Source organism: Gossypium hirsutum, chromosome A12 (assembly GCF_007990345.1).
Source record: "Gossypium hirsutum isolate 1008001.06 chromosome A12, Gossypium_hirsutum_v2.1, whole genome shotgun sequence".
Lineage (NCBI taxonomy): Eukaryota > Viridiplantae > Streptophyta > Magnoliopsida > Malvales > Malvaceae > Gossypium > Gossypium hirsutum.
The window spans coordinates 2,478,943-2,491,255 of record NC_053435.1 but is presented as its reverse complement, the minus strand read 5'-3'; the positions used below and the strand labels follow the sequence as shown (position 1 = coordinate 2,491,255).

The following is a 12,313-nucleotide window of genomic DNA, read 5'->3' as shown; positions in this document are numbered from 1 at the left end:
GATGAACAATTATATAATAACAAATGAATTCATTTATCAACCAAGTTCTATACTCATATCTTATCAACTCGTACTTCCTGTATCACATAATTCCATGTAACACTTACCAAACTTTGTCAAATTAGTGAACGTCTTACGGAATTGAGTACTTCGTTTACTCGATGTCATAGTTCAACTATGGTCTTACACATCTTCATTTATCGATGTCATAGCCCAGTCATGGTCTTACACGAATCACATATCTCAATGATGCCATATCCCAGACATGGTCTTATACAGTAGCATATATCACACCGATGCCATATCCCAGATATGGTCTTATACGGAAATCACTTGTCACTTGTAGCCGAAGCTACCACTATTCATTGATCATGTAGTTGGAGCTACCATTTTTCACTGATCAGGTAGTCGGAGCTACCATTTTTCACTGATCAGGTAGCAGAAGCTACCACTTTTCACTGATCAGGTAGCTGAAACTACCACTTTCACTTGTCATTTGTCCTTGATCAGATAAGTGTAGCCGAAGCTATTACTTATCACTTTCACTTATCCTTGATCAGATAAGTGTAGCCGAAGCTATCACTTATCACTTGTTGCCATGGTCCAACTATGGTCTTTTCCTTCAATTCTTCTTGTCACTGAACTGAAATGCTCAATTTATCATTTATTCAATTTTCATGCTTTTACATTATTCACGATTTTATCATCAATACATATGAAATAACACATCATGAAATTCATAAAATTAACAAATAATCACTAAAATTTAGCCATATAAACTCACAAGTACAAATTTTGTATTATAACGATAATCATAATTTCATAATAAATATTCCACATAAAACATTATATCATTTCTAATCCAACACTTATCGATTATAATCGGGCATGTGTTTAATTTATAAACGAGTCATTCATATATTTTTTGTATATTTTCCTCCTCCTCCTCTCCATCCACATCCTTAGTAAAAACAGCACACTTGTAGGTAACATTATCCATAATTTTCACTATCTACTTATGTGAATATTCAAGCTGTCCATCTGTGTCATAGTCACTAAATTATTTTTATCTTGAGCTAAAGAACTCAAAATTAAGATCCATAAATTTTCCCAGAAACTAGACTCATATGTCTTCTTATCATAAAAATTTAATAATTTTTGGTTGGGCCAATTAATACAGTTTATTCATTGAAGTCTCCCCTATTCTGCTGTCTGACAGTTCCGACCCTTCTTCACTAAAATTTAATTATCTCCTCGTACAGGATTCAAATGATATTCTCGTTTGTTTCTCTTGAAAATAGACTCATTCAGGATTCTAAAAATATAAATTTAAGCCCCTAATTATTTTTATCCAATTTTATATGATTTTATAAAGTCAGAACAGGGGAACCCGAAATCATTTTGACCTTGTCTCACAAAATTTATCATATCTCATGATTTACAATTCCATTGCTTACATCATTTCTTCTATAAGAAACTAGACTCAATAAGATTTAATTTCATATTTCATTCATCCTCCAATTCTATTTCTACAATTTTTGGTGATTTTTTCAAAGTTAGACTACTGCTGCTGTCCAAAACAGTTTTAGTGCAAAATGTTTATTTCCATTTTTCCCCAAAGTTCACAATTCATACAATTCAGTCCTTGCTCAATTAACCCCTCAATTAAGATAATTTTCTCAATTAATACTTTTCCTAGACATTATAAGTTATTTTATAACTATTGAAATTCATAATTTCTACATACAACTCTAACTTCAAACTCTTTTACAATTAGGTCCCAAACATTCACTTTCTATTCAATTCTTTCAATAAAATCAGCATATAAACAATATAAAGCTATAATTCGATGCCAAATCATCATATAATTCCAGCACATATTCATAGCAACTTTCAATTTCTTTCATAGAATCAAAAACTAATGAATTTAACAAGTGGACCTAGTTGTAAAAGTCACAAAAACACAAAAAATTCAAGAATAATCAAGAATTGAACTTACCTGAAGTAAAAATATGAAAAACCAGCTTAAGGGAACTCTTCCATGGTGTTTTTTCTGATGAGAATGCAGAAAAATAAAGAGAAATCTAGATAATTCCACTTTAGTCCTAGCTTTATTAAGTAAATTTTGCAATTTTATAATTTTGCCCTTAATTCTCCTTATTTTCTTGCTGATTTCATGCCATTTCCGTCCAGCCCAAAGAGACCTTGGGTCTATTTTTCTTTTAAACCCTCTTTCTTTTATCATTTAAGCTATTTAATCATTTCTCATAATTTTGCATTTAATACAATTTAGTCCTTTTTGTTCAATTAACTATCAGAACTTTAAAATTTCTTGACGAAACTTTAATACTGACTTATTAACACTCCATAAATATTTATAAAAATATTTATGGCTCGATTTAAAATTCTCGAGGTCTCGATACCTCGTTTTCGATTCTAATTATTTTAATATTTATTTTTAGTACACTATTCACTACTTCAAAATTTTTCCTAACTTCACATTTAACTTATACTCACTAAATTAATAATATTTCCGACTCATTTTTCTAATTTAGTGATCTCGAATCACTGTCCCGACACCACTGAAAATTAGGCTGTTACATTTGTTTTATAGTTCAGGAAGATATGGTTGTTGTTTTTTTTGGTGGTTTGTGGTCGTACCCTCCCAACAATGTCATTTTTTAAGTTTAAATTTAAATTTTTTTTCTTGAAAATGCAAATTAATTTATCATTATACTCACCATTTTTATAAAAATAATTTTTAATATATAATATAAATATAAATTATTTAACTATGTATAACACAAACCACAATGCTAAAAAGAAAACAATATAGGGTGAATGAAAATCATGTTCTAATTTAAATTAAACATTGTTGCACTTTTATCTAACTTAACTACAAAACATTAATCAATGACACTGCTTACTTGTACTAATATCATCATTTCAAATTTTAAATCAAGCAACCCCGATGCTTGAGGATAGCTTTTAATTATACTTATAGATTATAAACAAATTTAAGGGATAAATATTACAATTATATGTGATTTTGATTCAATATGTAATGTTATATATGGATTTTGATTTTGTACAATTTTATGCATGAAATTTTGATTTAATTCAATTTTCAAAAATTACCAACAACAATGTCGAATCGGCACCATTTTATATTGGATAATACATACATAAACAATTATATTAATCCAATATGAAAATAAATGTATGGTACACCTCATGAATCTCCCAATAGACCCATATGTGACTAGACACCTGTTTTCCAATGAAATCAATGACACTATAAACCTTGGGTTAGTTCACGAACCTCAACTCAACGAACTTTAACAAGAGACACCTCTATTAAGAATATATAAGGACCACGAGGATGTCAGGGAATTAATCGCTAATCACCCTAAAATGTCTCATCCTATGACGTAGCATCACTGTCACTACCAAAAGTATCAAATCAAACTTCCAAGTCAGTGACATTAGGACATGTATCCAAACCCCACTATAAAAGGACCATGCAAATAGCTTATATAGACACATGTAAACACTCATTCTTTCTGATCCCCCCAACTCTTCCCAAAACCAAAATTTCTCCCTAGCCTTCTCTCCACTCTCCTCCGTTCAGTCACCATCTTCCTCATTTCTTCACCTTACTGGTTAACAATATATGTATTCATGTAACGCCCCAAAAAATTTGAGTGTTTGATTGTTGGATTCTATTGTAATTGAGTCTCTATATCTGTGGGTATGTGCTCTGCTTATGTGTTTGAGGTCAAGGGTTCAAAATGTGGTTTTAGAGGTTTTGCTATTTAATTTGAACTAACCTTTATTCTTGAGCCATTGACTTAGATTTAATTTTGTCTTAATTGGTGTTAAGAATGAGATTGTTGGTTCAATGGTTAAGCATTTGTATACCCTATGGTCTTGAGTTCAAGTCTTAGTGTGTTCCTTCTTCTCCCTACCTTTCTATTTCTTTTCTTCTTTCTTTCTTCGCCTCTTTCTTTGAGTTCTTTTTCTATTTCATTCAATCATTACTTAGATTCATACATATTGTTTGCTACCATTTTCGGGTAAGTTTGCGTTCTGTTAATTTTATGCGCTCGGTTGTTCAACTTTGGAAAACATTAGTTGTTGCCTTCCTTGGCCAAGTGTAGTTTCTGCGTAAATGGTTCGAAACTTTTGATTATATGTTCGGTTGGTTGTCCTTAGAGGAAGGTCTAAAAAATAACGATCCCACTAATGTCCTAGATTCGTAATTATGGTGGTGCGTAGGTAATTTTACGCAATTTAGGATTTTCTTATGTCGAAATGTTTCAACGAGGTTGGTTGTGTGATGATCTTAGTATTTTTTTGAATTATTGCTTAATTGGTTATGGATTATTCATTTTAGGTCTCGGGAATCTTTTACGTTGTTCTGACTTCGAAACTACTTCAGGTGTGTACCGAAAACCCAAGTTTTTATGAATTTCAGACGCCAAAAAATATATGACTATCGACACCACACTGCCGTGTGGCTCAGACGGTCATGTGCCAGGGCGTGTGGTAGGCCATGTAACTCACTGTTCACCAGGTAAGAGCCACACAGGCAAGGGACACGGACGTATGTCCAAACCGTGTGTCGCCTTAATAGTGTAGGGTTCACATGAGCCAAGGACATGGGTGTGTGTCCAGACAGTATAGCTCACTGTTTACAAAATAATGAGCACACGGGCGGATGACACAGCCATGTGTTAGGCCATGTGAGACACACAGGCGTGTGCAGGCTGTGTGGGGTGAACGGACCTACTACCCAAGCCTTTTGAGACCACACGGGCATGTGGGCCAGTTCATGAAAATTTTCCATATCCCAAGCATCGCTCGAACCAAATACAAGCCTTCTATGAGGTTGTTTGAACTGAATTAGACTATATAAACTGATATTCTGTGATCTAAAACTTGAGTAATGATTATCAATGTGGGTATTTTGTTTGACTAATGTTAATGGAATTGATTTATTGTATTCGAGTATGAGCAGTATTTGAGTATTTGCATAAAACTCTGTATTAACTTTCATGTGAAGTTTGCATATACATTGGGTGGGAATTGAATCAGGAGGAAGTATTCTATTCTGAAATAGTGGTTAAATCACTGGTATTTGTGTTCTGATCTGGCAGCTAGACTACATTCTCTGAAACGTGTTAGACCGACACTGTGTGGTGTGTAGGGCTAGAAGGGTAATAAATACCTTATTTGATATGTTGGGTTGGTCAGAGATGGTGTGTAGCGACTGGTATTAAGTAATTGCACCTGTTCTGTTCTGCTCTACATCTGACTACAGTTTAAATTGTTATATGTCTGTATGATTCTGATCTGTAACTGAATGAACTGTTTCTTGATTCTGAGTCAACATCTGCACTTAGATATCTTGGTTTTACTGATATCCTATTGAATATGTACATAGTTGGTTCCTTTATGATATATTAATTCAATTATTGTTGAATGAATTTCAGGTAAATCACAGACTTGAACGGGTCGGTAGATGGGGAGCTCGGTTATGCATTTTACACCATTTAGTATTATTAATAATGTTAGTTGTTTCGTAGTTCTAGTTAGTTGAATGACAATCATGAATTACTGGTTTGTCTTTATTAAAACTTGATATGACTTTAAAAGAGTTTTCATATAAATTGTAGAGTGTGTTTTGATTGTTATTCGTTGTAACTCTTTAGGCTTGGCCTTGTTGTCTAGGTCAGTTATGGGGTATTACAATTCATTTTTTTAAATGTGTACGATTGAATCAAAATCAAAGTTTTATATATAAATATGAACAACAATACAAGTTTTATTTATAAAATTACACTAAATAAAAATTCATGTATCAAATTATACACTAAAAGAAAGTTCATATATAGATTTAATGTTTATCTCTATTTTTAATTAGATTGGTTTTATATTATTATATTCAATTTTATTTTAAACTTTTATATATTGAAAAGAAGTATAAAATCCTATCTTCATTTTGCAAAATATTAATAAAATATGTCGAACATCAAACATATGTAATAAATTACCAAAAAGAAAAAGTTTATATCATAAATTTTAAAATTTTCAGAAAGTAGCTTAATACTTTTAATAAGAGCACGCAAGAAGGATTGTCCAAACTCCAAATCATGCTTAATTATGAATAATCATTCCTTCCATTAATATTTATAGTTTTTGCCAAAGCCTTTTCTGTGTTATTGTTCTATTGAAGTAATTAAAAGAGATAATTTTCTTATTGGTCCCTATTGCATAATTTACTTGATATTGAGAAGATTTGAGAAAAAAATTTAAACCCGAAAAATAGACTTAGATAAAAAATTTAAACCTATTTAAAATATGGGGCAAATTTAAGCTTGAACATTCAAGATTTTGAGCTTGGCCCGGCCCAATCCATTTTTAAGTTAGTAATATTTTATGTTATGCTATTTTTATATATTATAAAAATTATAATACATAAAAGTTATCACTACTATGATGTAAACATTAAAATTTGTTAAAATCACTATATTTTAATAAATAAAAGTATACAGAATTATTAAATATTAAATTAAAAATAATATATATTTAAAATTTTTAAAAATAATATGAGGATGTTAACTATTTACAAATATAAATAAACTTTGACAAAATTTTATACCCGTAATTTAAATCTAACCGAACTTAAATAAATATAAAATACATAAATCCGAACCAAACCCACTCCTCTATTCCATTAATTTGCCTTTCCTTAACGTTGGGTAATTAAAATGATTGTAACGTATAAAATAAAATATTCACTAGTATCTTCCTTCTATGCCATGTATTACACTACTGGTTTAACAACCAGGGAAATTCTCCTACAAGAAAAAGAAGAACAAAACACTATATTTTTCCAACTAAAACCTGATAGAAACGTATATATGATTTATGAAATAAATATGAAAAAGAGAGGTCGTCAAGGGTTTGCTTTCTGGGTGTAGATATAATCAACGTGAGCTGCAAGTGTTCTTCTCATCAAGCATTCTTCTCCTTCTTCTTTAATTCCTCGGCAGATATCATCATCCACGTCACCCCTCTTTGTTTCCGTATCCTGACATGTTTTCACAAGCAATTCATGAGAAAAATGATATTATGAACCGAATCAAACTGAAAAAAAGGGTTTCTTTTAAAGCAGATTAAAAGATAAAAACATAGATACCGGATTCTGGGTTTGGATTGGGGTATTGGGATTGGGATGCTGAAGTGGGCGAGCGGCAGCAGCTGCAGAAGATAGTGTGAAGAAGAGAAGGAAGAGGATCATGCAGAAGGCGCTGACCTTGCAACTCATATTTTCTTTTCCTGCTTTGTTTCTCAGGTGAGTTTTTGGGGGAGAAAAGGATGGGTTGAAACGACTGTGCAGGGGTGGGTTAATTTATATACACAATCTCAACTTTCAAAGGCAAATAAGAAATGAAGGTTGAAGGGCAAGTGGGTAATAAAATACAATTATCAATATTATTATAGAAGATTCCCATTTGTACTTTGATAAAAATATTAAAAAATAATCATTTATTCTGGAAAAAGGTATCCTCATCTTAATTACTTAAATTTATGCATCCTTGAAAACTTTGGCACTTGCAGTTCTAGAAACTCCAATTTTCTTTTCTTTTCTTTTAAATATAAATATTCCGAATCAAGCGATACATATTATTATAATCTTAAACCGATATCAAATAGTCTATATTCTATTTTGATCAAAATTTCAATGTGTTTTGACCATTTCGGTGTGGTTCAACCCATTTTAGTCAATACCAACTTATACTAATACATACGGGTTGATACAAAGTTCTTTTTTTAAATCAGTTTTAAAATCTTTTATCTTAACCATTTTAATTTTTCTATAATTACATTTAAAACTAATAATTATTAAATGAAATTATTGAACAATTAATAATTTTAAAATATATATTTACATATAAATATATATTTATATTAATATAATTGAGATATATTTACATGTATATATAATATATAATTTATTTTTCGACCAAAAATATATAATATATTAAAAACTAAAAATTAAACTATGAATATATATTTGAAAATATTTAAAAACATCGTTAACTTAAAATAATACATTGAAACATATTGATACTAATATGTACAAGTATTAAACTAATACGATACTTACTACCTTAGTTTGGGTAAATAATATTTTTTAAAAAGTTTAAGCTAAATTTCATGAAAGTAATTATAAAAGAAGAATAATGATATTAAAATAAATCATATAAAAATATGTAATATAAATATGATTAGATTTGTAAAAATATATAAATATTTTTAACAATATAAAATATAATATTGGAATTAGAAAATTTTACATTTTGGAGTTTGTGTATTTTTATTGTATAGCAGGACTATATGTATTTAATGGAAGGTAATCCACCTTTTTAGGTGGAATTTAAATAAGGATTTAAAGATTATGTAAATGTTAATAAGGCATTGACTTGTTGGTTAATGCGAATATTTTGGATTATTGAGTACTTAAATTCGGGTCTTATTATATGCAATTATGATGTGTGATTTTAAATTTTACTATGTGCATATATTATGTTTGGGTTTAATCTAGTTCTTCCTAATTTAGTGTGGTTCCTATCGGTTATTCGTACGTTATGCTTTATATTAATTTGATTTTATATTATAATTGGTGAACTATATATATATTTGTATTGTACTTATGCATGCATTATATTTATAATAATAATAAATTCAAAAATAAATATGTAAATAAATAAAAGTGAAATTTTTTCTATAATAGCTCTTTTCATCTTAATACTACTATATTTTTCATGCTACAAATCTTGCTTTAGTTTATCCGTCAAGGAATTTTAATTGGCTAAATTAGTCATATATGTAAAAAAAAGATGTTAATTGACCAAATATGTCGTTTTTAGAGAATGTATGTGAAAGTGTGTCCAGTTGCATGTGCTTTCTTCACAATAGTGTAAAAACGCGTCTAGTTAGACGAACTTTTCTACTGACATGTCAAGGTAAGTGTGCTCAACTGAATGCGCTTTCTTTATAATTATCAAAAAACGTGTCCAACAAAAACACTCTTCCAGCTAAATTAAAAGAAAAACAATCTATTTAGCCAATTAACTTTTGTTTTGGGCATATTCAATTAATTTAACCCAATTAGTTTGGTTGTAATTATCTTAAATTAAACACAATCAAACCAATTGGCTGGAAAGAAGAAGCAATCAAAGGTTGACCAAATGATGATTAAAAAAAAAAACATGTAGTAGCTTTAGAAACATGTTTTGTTGAACGCCTTTTTTTTTCCTTTTCTTTTGTCTTATTGTCAACGCCTAGTTATTATTCTGAGGATTGTATCATTACACATGTGAAGGAGCATAATTATTAATCACTAAAGAATACTAAGATATTAAGGAAAAAAGAGTTGACTTTGCTCATTAATCATCTTCATTTATCTTTGGTTTAATTTTTAATTATACTTAGTTTTACTTATATTACCAGCTGCCATAGATATTTTTCTTTGGATGAAATTAGAATCTCAATAATAAATAATTTTTTTAAAAAATAAAAAATGTATCTTATATATTTATATTTTGTATAATGTATATGCAAAACCCAAACTAAAAAATATAGCTTAAAATGTAGCTTAAAATACGTATAAGAATCACAAATCTAGAATACAAAAATATCTGTTTAAAAATAAGATATAATAAATAATGAAACATATGGTTTAAAACTAATTAATAATAACATATGAAATATTTATGTTATTAAAATGAAAAAATAGATTAAATTGTTAATTATGGTGTTGTCATAAGTCTTGAGTTGATGTCGAGTTAACTTGTGACACCAGCTCAATCAAATACATTATTAATATATACAATTGATAGATATAGTAAAGTATGCATGATAAAATTAAAATGTATAGAAACGTCAAAATAAAACTTTAATTGAGTGATAAATTATAGGTTTTACTAATGTACTTGACGTGAGTTCAAATCCCATAATATATATTTTTCTTGGTTTTTTTAAAGTAAAAAAACTAAAATATCCTTGAATAATATTACTTATTTTAATTATAGAAAAAAATTCTCATAACTTCCTAACTAAGTTGGTAATCCAGTTGAGGGTGACACCAACTTAGTCAATGATTTTATTAATAGTGTATATATATATAGTATCTTACTTGACTCTGAAAATGATAAAATTATCAATTAAATCATTAAAATTTTTAAAAATTACATGATAATATAAAGGTGAAATTACATTTTAACTCTTTTAAAAAATTATAATTTATTTTTAATTCTCCTAATGTAATTTCCCTATCAAATTCTATACCTAATAAAATTAAATTTTCCCTAATCCTTAGCAAACTAAAGATAATCGTAAGGATATTATTAATATTTAGTCATTTTATAGAAATGAGATGATGAGGTGCATCAAACTAAGGGGACAAACTTGTAATGCAAAATTATGATGACTTTATATGGCATGCCCATAACGCATAGAATAGTAGTGAGTGGTAGGTTTGTTTACAAGTTAAGTTATATGTTTAAGTTGTGGATTGAGTCTTAACTCGATCAGTATGTGTATTGTTGTTCATATAAGAATATATGTGTTCGAGTAATGACGGAGCCAAGAAAATTCTTTTTTTTTTGGGGGGGGGAGGGGCCGGAATTAAATTGTATATTTTTATGACAATAAAAATGTAATTTCATCGCCATTTTAATTGTCTAGATCTTTATAATTTTTAAAGGATTAAATTAAATTTTTATTATTTTGGGGGGTAAAAGTACAATTTGACTATTACTAATTCAAAATTTTATAAATTATAAAGGGCCTAAATATAATTTTTCCCATTTTAGGGGGGGCCAGGCCCCCGCTTGCCCCTTGGCTTCACTGGGTTGAGGAGGGGTTATAGGTAATTTTAGGTATTGTGCTAGAAAGAATAAATATTATCAGAACCTATAATGAGATCTATAAAATAAGTTTCAACTCTAATATTTAAGATTTGAACTTGATCTATCATATTTTGTAGTTTTATAATAAGTTAAAAATATGCTATAAACTTTTGTACTCTTTGAAAATTTGGAATTTAGTCCTCGTACTTTTATTTCTAAGAATTTAGTCCCTATATTTTTCATATTTTAAAATTTAGGTCAAACTATTATACTGTTAATTTTTTTTGTCAGATTTAGGTTAATTACATAGCTACCAAGTGAGTCTTTTTTTTTAATTTTAAAATGTAACGCAAACAAACTCAACAAAAATAATTTAACGTTGTCAATCGTTGGATCTAAAATTTAAAAATTGAAAAGTAAGAACACTAAATTCTTAGAAATAAAAGTATAGGGACTAAATTACTAAAAATTTGAAAAGTACAAGAACTAATGACATATTTTAATGTTTATAATAATATAATATAGTATTTTATTTTATATATTATATTGCAAAAAGATCAACTATAAATAATATAAAATACTGAATTTTAAATATTAAAAAAAGGCTGGACTAAATTTTAATAAAAGAGAATATATAAATTTATTAAATGTTAATCAGAAATAACATTTAAAAAAATTAACAAAATAATAAGGTGATTTTGATAAACTATTGAAAATTTACATTTCATTGAAAATAAAAACTTCAATTTTTAATTTTTTAAATATGTTTGATATTTTTTAATTAATAGAAATTTTTAACAAAAAGTGTTCAACAATATAAGTAGTTAAATAGTTACTTTTTCAGTTGAAAATATTATATTAAGTTGACTTTATTTAAAATATGTATTTGAAATAAATAATTTTTTTTGAAAAAAGTAAAATATTTAAATTAATATATGTACTTTTATTTAAAATTATTCAAAATTATAAAATAAATTATATTAATAAGATTAAATTTAAGAAATAAATAATTTTAAAAACAAAATTTAATTTTATCAAACAACATAAATATATTTGGTACTTATTTTTTTAATATATCAAAACAACTTTCTAGTATAAATTTAGTACCGGTAAAAATTTAATATAAAAAATTCAACTATTAAATTTTTAACAATTTTTTTTAATTTATCGAATAATACCTTAAGTTAATCATTTATAAATACGTAGACTTATAGAGGAATTAATATTACATGGATACAAGGCATAAGGAAACTTAACCTAGTGATAACAACATTTAGTGACTGGTCCTAGGTCATGGCCGTGGCATGCCATATATGGGTCTTTCAAGAATGATGTAGCTTCTGATAATTAAACGTGCTTTTCTTTTTAATAAAAAAACACGGCTTTCTTTG

General features: G+C 28.1%; 1 protein-coding gene across 1 annotated transcript; it reads right to left on the bottom strand.

Annotated features, from left to right (window-relative positions):
* Positions 1-6,715: 6,715 nt before the first annotated feature.
* LOC121210816 (phytosulfokines) lies at positions 6,716-7,493 on the bottom strand. The gene is made up of 2 exons (XM_041082469.1): positions 7,205-7,493; positions 6,716-7,096 (listed from the first exon to the last, which is right to left on the bottom strand). Exons 1-2 carry the CDS (start codon positions 7,331-7,333, stop codon positions 6,962-6,964), a joined length of 264 nt encoding a protein of 87 aa, XP_040938403.1. The 5' UTR covers positions 7,334-7,493; the 3' UTR covers positions 6,716-6,961.
* Between the last annotated feature and the right edge of the window lie 4,820 nt (positions 7,494-12,313).